Source organism: Paroedura picta, chromosome 1 (assembly GCF_049243985.1).
Source record: "Paroedura picta isolate Pp20150507F chromosome 1, Ppicta_v3.0, whole genome shotgun sequence".
NCBI classification, from domain to species: Eukaryota; Metazoa; Chordata; class Lepidosauria; order Squamata; family Gekkonidae; genus Paroedura; species Paroedura picta.
Window position 1 is genome coordinate 178,889,704 of NC_135369.1, and position 15,389 is coordinate 178,905,092.

The following is a 15,389-nucleotide window of genomic DNA, read 5'->3' on the forward strand; positions in this document are numbered from 1 at the left end:
TGTACATGTATGAAAGCAAAGTTTTTGTTTTATCTTACTGGCTGCTATCTGCATTCTCTGCTGCATTACATACATGTTCAGGATTGGACCTCTAAGAAGGTCCCATTTTGTGGTCAAAAAGTGTTAGGTCTAGCATTCTCCGGTGCATATTATGTTATTTCCGTGACTAGCCTCTGTCTGCTGTCTCTGTTTTTAACTTTTTAAATTTATAAGCTGTGCACAATACATTTGATGGTTTGTATTTTGTGGACGCCTAATCTTTTGGGTCCTAACAACTTAATTTTTTAGGTTTATTGCTTTTGGGTTTGGGGTTTTATCCCCCTTTTTGGTTTTCTTTACTTCTCTAGCGCACACGAAGCCTGAATTCTCCCTAGAGGCTAAAATGACTAAACTTTGGTCACATGATGAGAAGGCAAAATCAATGTAAAAGACAATAACACCAGGAAAAGATGAAGGCATGAGGAAAAGTGGGAGCCCCAACAAGAGATAGATTGAGTCAACCAACCAACCAACTAACCAACTAACCAACCAACCAACCAACCAACCAACCAACCAACCAACCAACCAACCACTCGCTCACTCACTCACTCACTCACTCACTCACTCACTCACTCACTCAATCAATCAATCAATCAATCAATCAATTCCTTTAATAGCATGTAAGAAGAAGAAGAGTTGGTTCTTATATGCCGCTTTTCCCTACCCGAAGGAGGCTCAAAGCGGCTTACAGTCGCCTTCCCGTTCCTCTCCCCACAACAGACACCCTGTGGAGTGGGTGAGGCTGAGAGAGCGCTGATATCACTGCTCGGTCAGAACAGTTTTATCAGTGCCATGGCAAGCCCAAGGTTACCCAGCTGGCTGCATGTGGAGGAGCGCAGAATCGAACCTGGCATGCCAGATTAGAAGTCCGCACTCCTAACCACTACACCAAACTGGCTCTCAGTAAGGATTGAGTCAATAAGGGAAGCCGCCCACAACCTTCTGTTTGCAAGACCTAAGTGAGGCTGTTAATGATTGGACAATTTGGAGGGTCACCAACGTCAGAATTGGCTTGATGGCACTTCACACGCACACACAAACACACACACATACACACCATTGAATAGACTTGAGGAGGTTCTGAGTTGACTGGCTTAGAGTGCTCTTTGTGTGTTGATGGAGGTCAGCAGGCTCCGCCCTTTAAAGAAGACTGGAGGTGTTTGATCAAGGTGCACGCTTGGACTTCATACGTGAAGAACAAGAAAAGCCCGATGCAATCAAGCCAAGAGACCACCAGATGTTCCCTGCTTCACCGCTCTGACAATGTATGAAAAAGGGGGCTGAGGGGACGGGGAATCAAAAGACCGATGGAGCTGCTCTCAATACATCACGCAATTGTAAAAGATCACTGGCACCTTATATTCAACCGTTTTAGATTATTCCGACACCTTCTGAAGCGCCGCATGTGCCACCAAGTGCCCTCGCTTGAATGTGACAGGGGCACACTACTCTTTTCTTCTACAAAAGCTTCTTGGGGTTTGAAAAGACGACTTGACGATTGTTAACCAGTCTAAGCCATGGTGGATAGAGGAGCAACAATATGAATTTCCCCACTGAATACACATCAGTGGTCTGGATTCTCCTTTGCAGAGGTGCCTTCTTGCAATGAAGGAAGAAACTATTCCTGTACTGAGTTTGGGCCTAGCATCCCCTCAAGAGGCCATACTGAGAAATGTTAGCCTAGGCGGTGTACAAGTTCTGGGCCCACATTCAGAGCAGATGTAGACCCACCTAAGGCCCGTAGGACCATGTAATATACTGACCATATGTGGGGGAGTGTGCGTTAGGCAGGCTTATAATGATTGGAAGAGATAAATTGGAAATACAGATTCTTAGCCCCAAGGTAGAGCAGGATCGTCTCCCATTGTTCAGGTTTTTCTAGAAATAACTTCCCACTTTGTACAAATGATTCCCATTGTTCAAGTTGTTTGGCACAAATAACTTTGCCCGATGCTTCTTCTTTTCTTTGTGTTAAATATGAATTAGGCCCAGGTAAAATGTTCTCCAGGTTCACCTATGTCTTTAAAAAAATAGCGATTTGACATGAAGAAGAGTTGGAGTGATTCTCAAAGAAGCTTACAGTCGCCTTCCCTCCCTCTCCCCATAACAGCTACCTACCCTGTGAGGTAGGTAGGGCTGAGAGAGCTCTGACAGCTCTGTGAGAACAGCACTATCAGGGCTGTGACGAGTGCAAGGTCACCCAGCTGGCTGCATGTGGAGGAGCGGGGAATCGAACCTGGCTTGTCAGATTAGAAGCCATTGCTCTTAACCACTACGCCATGCTGAGTGAATGAGCCCTTCAACCTTACTGTTTTATAGCTTCTCACAGCCATTTCTCCCCTTTGCTTCACCTATTCTTCCTCAAGTCATCCCAGCCAATCAGGGATATCCTGTCTCCATGTTATGGAGTCAATTTGGTCTAGCTATCTACACTATCTGACACTTCTAGGATAAATCAAGCCCATACTAAATAAGGGCAGCTCTTCTTCTGTAAGTCAGATGATCCATTTTTACAGCACTGGTCAGACCACACCTGGAGTACTGTGTGCAGTTCTGGAGGCCTCACTTCAAGAAGGACGTAGATAAAATTGAAAGGGTACAGAGGAGAGCGACGAAGATGATCTGGGGCCAAGGGACCAAGCCCTATGAAGATAGGTTGAGGGACTTGGGAATGTTCAGCCTTGAGAAAAGGAGGTTGAGAGGGGACATGATAGCCCTCTTTAAGTATTTGAAAGGTTGTCACTTGGAGGAGGGCAGGATGCTGTTCCCATTGGCTGCGGAGGAAAGGACACGCAGTAATGGGTTTAAACTTCAAGTACAACGATATAGGCTAGATATCAGGAAAATGTTTTTCACAGTCAGAGTAGTTCAGCAGTGGAATAGGCTGCCTAAAGAGGTGGTGAGCTCCCCCTCACTGGCAGTCTTCAAGCAAAGGTTGGATACACACTTTTCTTGGATGCTTTAGGATGCTTAGGGCTGATCCTGCGTTGTGCAGGGGGTTGGACTAGATGGCCTGTATGGCCCCTTCCAACTCTATGATTCTATGATTTTTAGCCAATCAGAGATTACCAAATCAAGACTTTCCCCAGCTCTGCTAAAAGGATTGGCAAATATTACCAGGAAAGGAGGGATAGTTCCCCCCCCTCGGATTTTCAGACAAACGTGGGTAATTCCATTTAGATACAGTTTTAACATTTGTTTTTTTGAGTTACAAGACCTATAGGCAGCTATTCTGCCCAATCAGGGCCACCAAAGTGTTTCACGGTTAAAACAAGACATAATAGCATCGCATCTTAAAAACAGTTAAACCCCAAGCCGAAATAATAAATCATAATAGTTGTGTGCTATTAAATTACCACCAGTTCATGTCAACCCCTGGACTATGGGGTTTTAAAGGCAAGAAAGCAGAGGTGTTTATGGGAGACCACCTAGGTTGCTATGCAGAGGAAGGCCTTTGACTCCGTAGCAACCCCAGGCTCCCTTGGTGGTCTCCCTTCTAAGTACTAACTTTTGGCAGGGCCGGTATTATGTCTGCGGGTTCGGCAAGACACAGACGCTGCGTCTTCAAGCCCAACGGCTCTTTATTCAACACCAACACCAACTAGAACACTGAACAGCAGACATGGAACTTATAAACATTTGAGCTGCTCTGCAAACGCTGTCAGGGGCTCATGGGAATTGTAGTCCATGGACATCTGGAGGACCACAGGTTGACTACCCCTTACATAATTCACCCTCCAAAACATCCATTTTCTCTGTAGTCTGGAGGTGAGCGGTAGTTCTGGAGGCTGAAAACCCTAGGGAACGCCCACAGCAGGGTCTCAGAAGTTAATTTTAGTGGCTGGGACATCTGTCTCCAAGGAAGGCCATGTGAAAAGAGAGGAGGATAGAGAGGAGGTCAGAGGACAGTTCCCAGGTTAAGACCCATCCCATTCGAGTGATGCAGCCCTCCCCCCCAATGTCTAGGAATGCTGCATTGTTCAATAATGTTCAACTTGGCCCGGCCCGGCCCGGCACTGGCAACCATCATGCAACTCAACCAAACTTTTCACAGGGAGAGGTTGCCTGGCGGAGGGAAGTAGGGGAAGCTGAGGATGGGGGCAGACAACATAAATTGGCTGGCTGGTGGGAAGGAGAGAAAAAAGCATCCCCCCTCTTCCCAGCCTGGGAAGATGGACAGTGCCGCGGCAGAACTCCTAAGCCCAGCTCTGAGCCTTGGAGCTCTGCTACCACCAGCTGTCGCTCCCCTCTTCCCAGCCAGGTCATAGAATCATAGAATAACAGAGTCGGAAGGGATCTCCTGGGTCATCTAGTCCAACCGCAGCAGAACTACGAGGCCCAGCTCTGAACCTTGGAGCTCTGCTGCCATCATCATCTACTGGCACACTCCCAAAGGTGAGATAACAGATGGCACATCTGTTATCATTTCCGTTTTAGGGAGTGCGGCAGAAGATGTGTTCCACATCAAAAATATCTTTTATTAAAAAGGAGACAAAATTGGCATTTTTATTAAATAAAGGGATGGCTGGGAAATGTTAAAAAGGGTACTATCCCCTTCAAAATGGTAGGTATCCTAAGCCCAACTCTATGGCTTTATACCCTGTTGGAGTCTCTCCTCTTCCCAAACCCTGCCCTCCTTAGGCTTAACTCCCCTAAATCTCCAGATATTTCTCAACAAGTATTCCTACACTGGGAACGTCCCTGCCCTGGCTCCCATGTGGGAGCACAAATCTGGGGCAGACCAGGTGCACCGGGCCAAATGCTCCCCTGTGTAGGAACAGGAAGAGGCAGGACAACCTGCCCCAGTTCAAACTCCAGCCTGCAGCCCAGGAAGAAGCCTCCAGTGCGGAAACAGTCAACTTGAAGCTGGCTGCCCTACCTGAGAGGCACGTTCCCTACTGAATCTGCTTTTGCTCTTACCACGGCTGTTTGGCTTGATGTCTCAGGATAGTTACCAATGGGGCAAGGATTGGTGCACACAGCCATGGGTAACGGAATTGGACCAAGGTTTGTAAAAACAGGCAACTTAAAATGAAAAAAAAAGCCTTACTATCCTAAACTGGGATCATAGAATCATAAAATCATAGAGTTGGAAGGGATCTCCAATGTCATCTAGTTCAACCCCCTGCCAAATGCTGGTAATTCACAACCACCAGCTCACCACAGTGACCCCAATTCCATGCCCAGATGATGCCTCCCGCCCCAAACCCAGAATCCTTGACCAGTCTAGCCTGGAGGACCTTTGCCTCCCGACCCCAAAGTGGCCATCGGCATTTCCCTGGGCATGGAAGAAAGGGCCACAAGAGCCAAGCACCGACCCAGTCCCTTCTGCCCACCCACTCCCAATCTGCCTAAATTCACAGTTTTAAGTTCAGAGTAAACACCTGTTTCCATTTGAAAGTCGTCCTTGAAATCTCGCCTACCTGACAAGCCAAAGGTAGCCTGGCTTTTCGCCTGCCATTCCAGCTCGTCTTTGTTGATCTCAAAGGTCATGTTGACATCTTCGTAGTACTCATCTATCAAGGCTTTGAGCTTCTTCAGATCTCCTTTGACCAGCAGTTTATAGTATTTATCCACAGGGGCATGAACCTTCCCCCGGCGCTCAGATCCCACTTGCCCGAAGATCTGTAACTTCTCAAAAGTGGAGACGGACAACCCTTGCATTGTGTGGTTCTGCAGCTGATTATAATACCAAACCTTCTCCTACAGATCAGTGGGGATTTTATACCGTGCATTATTTCCATGGTCTTGATTGCACCGTCCAATTATATTCTAGTTAGGGCTCTGACCCTGCTTATTTTTAAAGCTGGCAATAGTTACTAGATATAATTGAAGTCACGTGGAGCCCCCGCGACAGCAACAAGCACTTTACTACTGCTTGATTACATGTAGGAGTATATATAGCCAGATAACTCATGCGATTGTTTTGTGTCGGAATTCCTGCCAGAAGCAGTGGTAATTCTGAGGGGCGGCTTGTCAAGGAAGCATGTGCATTTCTGGTCTATAGCTGTAATTTAAATCTACACGACATAGATCAATGCGTTACAAGGATTCTCTGCATTCCTTCAGCATCTCTTTCTTTTCACTGTATTCTAAAGTGTTTTCCGGAACCAGGCTGTCACTTTCATATCCTTCCTGTCAAACTTGTTTTTGAGTTATATCCTAGAAGAAGAAGAATTGTTTTTTGTACTCTGCTTTTCACTGCCCGAAGGAGTCTCAAAGTGGCTTACAGTCGCCTTCTTCTCCCTGCAACAGGCACCCTGTGAGGGAGGTGAGGCTGACAGGACTGTTCTGTGAGAACAGCACTATCAGGGCTGTTACTAGTTCAAGGTCACCCAGCTGGCTGCATGTGGAGGAGTGGGGAATTCAACCCATCACCAGATTAGAAGTCAGCGCTCCTAACCACTAGACTAGGCTGGCCTCAGGAGTGTCAAAGCGGCTTACAGTCGCCTTCCCTTTCCTCTCCCCACAACAGACACCCTGTGAGGGAGGAGAGGCTGAGAGAGCCCTGAGATTACTGAAGAAAAAGGAGTTGTTTCTTATATGCCACTTTTCTCAACTCGAAGGAGTCTCAAAGCAGCTTACAGTCACCTTCCCTTTCCTCTCTCCACAACAGACACCCTGTGTGGCTGAGAGAGCCCTGATATAACTGAAGAAGAAGAAGAGTTGGTTCTTATATGCCACTTTTCTCTACCTGAAGGAGGCTCAAAGCGGCTTATATTCGCCTTCCCTTTCCTCTCCCCACAACAGACACCCTGTGAGGGAGGTGAGGCTGAGAGAGCCCTGATATCACTGCTCGGTCAGAACAGCTTTATCAGTGCTGTGGGGAGCCCAAGGACACCCAGCTGGCTGCATGTGGGGGAGTGGGGAATCAAACCTGGCTCGCCAGATAATAAGCCGCTACTCTTAACCACTACACCAAGCTGGCTCTCTTCTTATTTGCAGTCAAGGAGGAGTGTGTGAGTAGATGGGGGGGTATTTCATTTGTACCTCTTTTTTTAGAGAGAAACGTCAGAGAGAAATTATAGAGAGTGTCTGGGTGATGTCACTTCTGGTGACATGTCACTTCTGGGGGTGGGGGTGGAGCCAGGGATGTGGCCAGCTGACATCACTCTGTGGTACCACAAAGACTGAAAAATATTTCAGGGGTACTGCCAAGGTCAAAGGTTGGAAAAGGCTGGTCTTAGAAACAGGCGTAGCAGAAATGGTGATGGTTGTGGTGGTTCAAATCACAGTGTGGTTGATATTTATTTACTTATTATTATTTATTTATTACATTTGTATATTGCCCTCCCCTAAGGCTCAGGGTGGCTGGATGGAGTCACTGAAGCAGTAGGTGCAAACTTAAATGGACTCTGGGGAATGGTAGAGGACAGGAAGGCCTGGAGGATCATTGTCCATGGGGTCGCGATGGGTCGGACACGACTTCGCACCTAACAACAACAAGGCTCAGGGACCTCTAATCAGAGCAGGGACCTCTAATCTGGAGGACCAGGTTGGATTCCCCACTCCTCCTCCACATGCAGCCAGGTGGGTGCTCTTGAGCCTGTCCCAGTTCTCTCGGGGCTCTCTCAGCCCCACCTAGCTGACAGGCATGCTGTTGTAAAGAGAGGAAGGAAGCCCCTTTGAGACTGATGAGGCCTGTTGGGTGCCCCTGGGCCCTTCACAGTTCTCTCAGAGCTCTCTCATCCCCATCTACCACACAGGGTGTCTGCTGTGTGGAGAGGAAGAGAAGGCAATTGTAAGCTGCTTTGAAACTCCTCTGGGTAGTGAAAAAAAAAGCTCTTTTAGTTTTCCTTCTTCTCCTTCTTTCCCCAATAAGTAAATCCTTTCTTCTGGCAAATGTCCGGTGGAATGTTGCTAGGCAAGAATTAGAGATCATACTGAGATTGCTCACAGTCCCCCCCATTTTCTACTTTGGAACATACAATCTGTGAAGGATGATGACTTTGTTACTGTTCTACTCAAGCCCATGGATGTGAACGGAGTCCGCTTCAAAGAAATGATGTCAGCCATTCATGTCTGACTATGGCGCAACTGTCGCCACATTTTTCGATCTTCCACCGTTTCTTTTAGATGCATAATTATCTGGCCAGTGTCCATTTTGATTGTATCTACGGATGGAGCAAGCAAAATTGTTTCTTTTCACAACTGGGAAACTGTCTGCCATTAATTACTAACCTGGACAGTTTTATTTCTCCATTGCTTTTGTGAACGACAACTGATTAGCTGTTTTAGCAAAGAATTATCACGGCATAATATGGCATAATTTGGATAATATGTTTACTAATTTGCCCATGATTTACCTTTTCTATGTATCTGTACTCTTATGATTCTTGTTCCATCTTGTCTTAGGAAGTGTGCCTGGGCATGAAAGCGCACGCCATGAATAAATCTTAGTCTTAAAGGTGCTATTGGACCCAATTTTTGTTGCCGTGCTCTTTGCCAGCCTGGTTTCCTTTTTCCACTGACCAATCCACTGACCATAACTGTTTTCTCCATTGATTTGGATCGCATGATACGGCCAAAGTAAGTAAGCCGGGATTTCGTGATTTTGCCTACCACTGATAGATCAGGCTTTATGTGCTGTAGTATTTCCTTGTTTGTGACTTTTGCTAGCCATGGAATCTGCAGAAGCCTTCTCCAGCCCGAGTTCAAATAAATCTACTCTCCTCCTGTCCGATTTCTTCATCCTCCAACTTTCGCAGCTATGAGTGGCTATTGGAAAGGAAAAGGTTGGCCAAACTGGAAGACTTTCCCCCTGCACTATAAAGATAGGTTGAGGGACTTGGGAATGTTCAGCCTGGAGAAAAGGAGGTTGAGAGGGGACATGATAGCCCTCTTTAAGTATTTGAACGGTTGTCACTTGGAGGAGGGCAGGATGCTGTTTCTGTTGGCTGCAGAGGAGAGGACACGCAGTAATGGGTTTAAACTTCAAGTACAACGATATAGGCTAGATATCAGGAAAAAAAATTTCACAGAGTAGTTCAGCAGTGGAATAGGCTGCCTAAGGAGGTGGTGAGCTCCCCCTCACTGGCAGTCTTCAAGCAAAGGTTGGATACACACTTTTCTTGGATGCTTTAGGATGCTTAGGGCTGATCCTGCGTTGAGCAGGGGGTTGGACTAGATGGCCTGTGTGGCCCCTTCCAACTCTATGATTCTATGATTCTCCCGACCATTTTGTGAACATTTCCCACACTGCTCTTGCCGTTGGTTGGATGCCGGCTTCCGCCTCTTTGCCATTGAAGTCCTTGTGAAGCAGTTACCTCAAACACAGGGAGGCCATGGAAGAGGGGCTGCTGGACAGGAAGTGGGGTAAACAGGGAACTTAAGGGCACATTGTAAAAACGCAGCTCGGATCGGCTTTCGGGACACTAAAGCTGCCTGGGCCTCAGCCGCACCACTCTCCCACCCTTCCCGCTGCTCCCAATCAATCCGGGGGATGTAATTTGCTTGATAAAATTACGTGTACTAATTATGCAAATAAGCAACTCAATTAGCACGCCCGGTCTGCATAATTTCTCACTCCTATAGGGCGTCAAGGCACTCTGGGAGGGAGGGGGCGACGGAAGGTCACCTTTCTTGCTTGCTCAGCCAGCGCAAAGGTCCAGAGACTCGTTTTCGCTCTCTCCTCTTCAGACGTCCTACTGCACTTATGGTCTGTGGCAGAGGCAGCAGTGGGTTAACCCTCCAGGCTCCTTAACCTCTTCCAACAATGCAGAGTGCAAATTACCTGTACGGGGGACAGGTGCAGACTCTAGAGGTGTGAGGCAGTTGAAGACAGCTGCAATCTTTTAAAGGGGAAACCAGATGCAACAACGGGGCCTAAATACTGCAAGGCCTGTAAGACGGGGCTGTTCCACCTGGCCTATGGTTGAGGACTATAGAAACAGCAGCAGTCAGTGGCATTCCTATGTAGACAATTACACATCTGGCCGCCATTGTTAAGTCCATGGGTTTAAAGGAAGCCAGGACCACTGGGAGTTCAATCAACTCAATCAACTGCAAAACGGAGCTCTTCCGCCAGGTCGTTGGATGAGGCCGGGCCCCCCCTTATAGCAGCAGTAGCAAAGATCAATCGGCACCCTCTTCTCCCCCCCCCCCAGGATGAGGTATTGAGGGGTGGCTTAATCAGGCTTACGTTTGTTTTTGCCGCCTCTTGGTTTATTGCGATTTAATTGTGCGTATTCTAGTTTTTGTGGGTTTTAATGTATTTTATTGGGGCTTTTATCTGCTGTAAATCGCCTCGAGCTTCTGGGGAGAGGCGAGTAACAAATTAAATGATAATTTAAAGAAATTTGTGAACTCAGCATGGGGTTAGAAGAGGCAAAACTGAATCAACACCCCGCCCCCCCCCAGAAAACCCCAATTTATATACATATACAGACAATAAGATCTTCCTGCCAGTGAATGCTATTGGTCACTTTCAACTTATCTGGCCTACCGCCCCCTTTCCAGAAAAAATATTACTCAGCGCCCCCTGGAAATTTATTTTTTTTTAAATTTTAATAGTTATTCATCGCCCCCAAATTCACCTGTGGCCCATCGCCGCCCCCCTTGGATCGCTGCAGCCCCCACCAGGGGGCGGTAGCGCCCACTTTGGGAATCACTGCTTTAAACCGACCGGATTTGGGATCTAGATGTGCATTGACTAATTGCAGTGCAGACTTGAGATCCTGCCTCATGCCTCAAGTTCGGTCTTCGGCAGGTCTACAGACCCAGCAGCCATATAACTAATGTCAACTCAGCACTTTATTCTACCTCCTTCCCACTGGAGGAAAGGTGGTGAATCGTCAGGGCTTTATAATGGATTGGTTTTAATAATGACTTGTGGTTTCAGTGGTTCAACCATCATTGTTGTAAGCCGTCCTGAGCTCTCGGGGAAGAGTGGCATAGAAACGAACATGGCAACAACCATCTAGGCATGCTGGAAATGCCTTGAACGAAATTTGCCCTCCTGAAAACATGGTCTGGGAACTGAAAACACAAAACTCTTCCACCACTCCTAAAGTGTTGACTTGTCTCCTACCCCATGCACAGAAGACAGAGCTCTTCTGTATCCCCCTGTTTCTAGTTTCTTCTGACGTGGGAGGGACTGCAGCTGCTCTACAGACTACAAAAAAAAATGGCTGTTTTGAAGGGTGAATTTTACAGCATTCTATCCTACTGAGAAGAGCCTCTTGTGGCGCAGAGTGGTAAGGCAGCCATCTGAAAGCTTTGCCCATGAGGCTGGGAGTTCGATCCCAGCAGCCGGCTCAAGGTTGACTCAGCCTTCCATCCTTCCGAGGTCGGTAAAATGAGTACCCAGCTTGCTGGGGGGTAAACGGTCATGACTGGGGAAGGCACTGGCAAACCACCCCGTATTGAGTCTGCCATGAAAACGCTGGAGGGCGTCACCCCAAGGGTCAGACATGACTCGGTGCTTGCACAGGGGATACCTTTACCTTTACCTTTTATCCTACTGAGCTCACATCCACCCCCAAACCCCAATATTCCCAGGCTCTACCCTCAAAATCTCTAAGAAGCCCCCAACCTTGGAATAGGCAATGTCTGGTGTACCAAGAAGAAGAGAAGAAAAACCTGCAGGGGGCAGCAAGAAGACTGTTAGATAGGTCAGAGAGGTCAGGACCTTCTCTCCTGTTAAGTGCGCAGTGCCCAGGCCTCGCTCTCCCCCCACCCCTGCAGGCCGGTCCCCAGCCTTAAAAAGGTTGGGAGCTGCTGATTTAAATGGTCCAATTACTTTGAATTTGGGGACTTTGAATTTGGGGACTTGTAGCCAGCCAACCACAGGATTAGGCGGGAACTCTACACTGTATATAAGTTCAGGTGGTGGGCTTTTGAGTTCAGTTCAGTAGGTACGATCTAATAAAGAGCTGGTGTTTTGGCACATGAGCAACTCCATGTCTTATTGAACCCACTACTCAATACTTAGAGCTACCGTAGATGTAAGGACACAGTTAACATTGATTTTTTTTTTATGGCTGCCAATCTGCCACTATACAAAAGAACAAAATACAACTCAATAAGAATGAGTACAATATGGAGAAAAGCTTTAACCAATGCTTTGAAAGCACAAACAATTCATAGAAATACTGCAAAGAGATTACCAAGCTGCAATTACCAAGCCACTGGAGATTCCAAAATCCAAAGGAGGAACCAGTAAATCCTGCATCTCACTCGTGAATGCTTCCTCATTCGGACCCCAACAAAAACTTTACTGCACAAGTGCCTGTAAGCCTCTAGGTAATATTCACATCCTAATGAGTTTCTTCATAGCTTAATTGCAGAGTGACACTGCTAAAAGTATATACAAGACTGTAAGGAAGGTACTGCTAGGTGGGATGCCAGGGATCTGTTCCCATCGTCGACAGGTCAGTCCAGTCATGTGATGCCCACGTTCCACTTGGAAAGCTCCGTCCAGCTTCAAGGATATTGCTCTAACTAGGAAATTGAAACTTATACCGTTGCTACACAGCCCAGGCTTACTCAGCACAGGCATGGAGTGAAAATTATTTTAGTCCGCTGCCCCCACTCACTCTCCCTGGCTAAAAGCCAAGAGTTAAGGGCTAATGCATATGAAGGGCAGGCATACGGAAGGCCCCCCCAGGGGCTCCACCTGGGGTGGGAAGGTTGATATATGCACCACAGCTCACCACAAAGGCCAAGGGCTTCTTGTACCTCCACGTAGCAGCAGGGGCTTCTTTCTGGGCAAAGGCCATGAAAGTCCAGGCCCTTCTTTCCATGGATTCTCTGGCCTGCTGTCAGTTCTGAGCGGATTTTCTTTTTTAAAACAACTGAGAAACATTGAGGATAAAATGGAATGCATTGAGGGCTAATGCACTCCCGCCCGGGAGTAGGTGGGGCCTTGTCGGCATGGGTCTCCCCCAGCTAAAGCTAAGCAGCTTCTGGCTCTCTCTGGCCTGTTCCCAGCAAGTCAGGAGCAGGGCCCCTCAGAGCTGTGGGACTGGCTGCCTTCTTCTCCCTACCACCTTCTGGGTGGAGTGATTAAGAGAGGTGGCCTCGAATCTGGAGAACTGGGTTTGATTCCCCGCTCCTCCACAGGCAGCAAGCCATGTTACTTTGGGCCAGTCACCGTTCCCTCTGAGCTCTCTCAGCCCCACCTCCCTCACAGGGTGTCTGTTGTGGGGAGAGGAAGGGAAGATACGTGGAAATTGCTTTGAGATTCATGAGGCCTGCTGGGTGACCTTGGGCCAATGATGGTTCTTCTCTGAGCTCTCTCAGTCTCACCTACCTCACAGGGTGCCTGTTGTGGGGAGAGACAGGGAAAGCAATTGTAAACTGCGTTGAGATTCCTTTAGGGTAGTGAAAAGGAAGGTACAAAAAAACCCAGTTCTTTTCTTTGTGTGGGTTGTTTCCTTCCCATTTTAATTCTATTCCACGCCCTGCCCTTAAACACTCCCCATAATAATATTACGCTACTTTCCCCCAATCCTGAGTTTTTAAAGAAAGAAGTGTGCTAACTAAAAAAAATATACGTTCCAGAAGCCCACTAAACGTTGCTCGTTCCCACGAATTCCTTTTCACTCCAGGGTTTTACTTATTTGTGGGGGCAACTTTTGTCAAAGGACAACTGGGAGTGAGCCTAAGCCGGTCTCCTCATAAGAAAATCTCATTGCACTTAATGGGGCTTCCTCCCAGGCAAGTGTCCTTAAGACGGCAGCCCATTTCACTCAGCAAGCCCTGTGAAAGTGCCAGAAGGACTCTCAAGACGGACCCGTCCATAACTGCTTAAGGACCCCCATTACCTACTAACACCAGAGGGTGCAGCTGAGCGCTGGGGGACTTCATCCAGTCGTCATTGGACAGTTCAATGGTGGCATCCACGTGCTTGACTTCCCTGCAGAGGATTGCTGTCATCGTCTCTTTATCCCCAGCTTCCAGGGCTTTCTTTAATCTCGTCACCAAATCAGAGTGCAGTGGATGATCGGGGACAGGGTCCGTGTAGGGTTTTCCGTAACGTTTGGGATCCATTGCCACCCCACCCCGGGCAGAAGTCAGCGAGCAGCGAATGCGACGGCGGTGCAGCTTGCTAAAAATAGAGCGAGCTTGGCTCCTCTTTCTACAGTGGGATTAGCAGAGGGGAGTGTTGGAGCTTGTGCATGAGACAGAGAGAGAAAGAGAGACAGAGACAGAGACAGAGACACAGAGAGACATATAAACAGGCAGACAGAGAGAGAGACACACACACAGAGACAGAGAGACAGAGACAGACAGACAGAGACAGAGAAAAAGAGACATGCAGAAAGAGAGACACAGAGAGAGACAGACAGACAAATAGACACAGAGAAAGAGACACAGAGAGAAATGGAAACACAGAGACAGAGACACAGAGAGACAGACAGACAGATACACAGAGAGAAAGAGAGAGAGACAGAGAGACAGAGACAGAGACAGAGACAGAGACAGAGACAGAGAGAAAGAGAAAGAGAAAGAGAAAGAGAAAGAGAAAGAGAGAGACAGACAGACAGAGACAGAGAGACACACACACACAAACACACAAAATGGAATCACCAAAAAGAACCAGAACGTATACTTTTCCCTCATAGAATATGTCACAGAGAAACACGATGGAAGATTTCCTCCCTATGGACATGCAGGGGAAAGGGCTGCTATTCACATGAAGTTGTGGGTATGTACTGTCTTCTCCCGGGCTGCTTCCTAATGCCACATTAGGTCACCACAAAGTCGGCAGCTCTTGGTTTGGGAAATACCTGGAGATTTCAAGGCTACAGCCTGTGGAGGGTGGGGTTTGGGAAGGGGCGAGACCCCTCCAGGGTATAATACCACGGAGTCCACCCTCCCAGCCAGCCGTTTTCTTCAGGGCCATCGATCTCTTATCATTGGGAGATCTCCTGGAGGTTGATAACCTCAGATCGTAAACATTTTTCTTTTAACATGCTTCCACTGACCCTGGCAGGTTCTTTTTCAGCATGCTACACAAGTTTTCTTTGAGAAAAACTTTGGGATTAGATTCAAGCTCTTTGGCAACTTGAAATTCTCTCATTCCTTTCTTTTTCCCTGCGGTCTTCTATTTCCAGCTTCCCAATTCTATCCCAAATGTTAGTCAAGAGGCAATCCTATTTTACACAAGCTTATATGTGGATCTAGATAACCGTTTCTTAGAGCTGCAGTGTGTGTTGTAATGCCGAATTTGAGAAATCAAAATCTAATTATAACCCCCTTTTTAAACTGGGAAAAATTCCCAGTTCAGATTATGAAATGGAACAGTTAGGCTTGGGAAATGCAGAGCCTGTGAGGGTCCAATGTAGATGAAAGTACTTATTTTAGTAAGAAAATGGAAATGTGGGCTCCTGCCTGGAATTGTTTCC

The 15,389-nt window shown here is 47.4% G+C and overlaps 1 protein-coding gene across 4 annotated transcripts in view; it reads right to left on the minus strand.

Annotated features, from left to right (window-relative positions):
• The window catches only part of ASB18 (ankyrin repeat and SOCS box containing 18), a 34,855-nt gene extending 20,698 nt beyond the window's left edge, over positions 1-14,157 (minus strand). The window contains exons 1-2 of one of the 4 annotated variants that reach the window (XM_077313565.1): positions 13,806-14,157; positions 5,463-5,585 (exon numbers count right to left, since the gene is read on the minus strand). In XM_077313565.1, coding sequence (XP_077169680.1) covers positions 5,463-5,585; positions 13,806-14,031 — 349 coding nt within the window. In that variant the 5' untranslated portion in view covers positions 14,032-14,157. Of the gene's footprint in view, positions 1-5,462; positions 5,945-13,805 lie in introns of those variants that run through there. The other 3 variants (XM_077313547.1, XM_077313556.1, XM_077313540.1) reach the window with 3 other exon arrangements.
• Between the last annotated feature and the right edge of the window lie 1,232 nt (positions 14,158-15,389).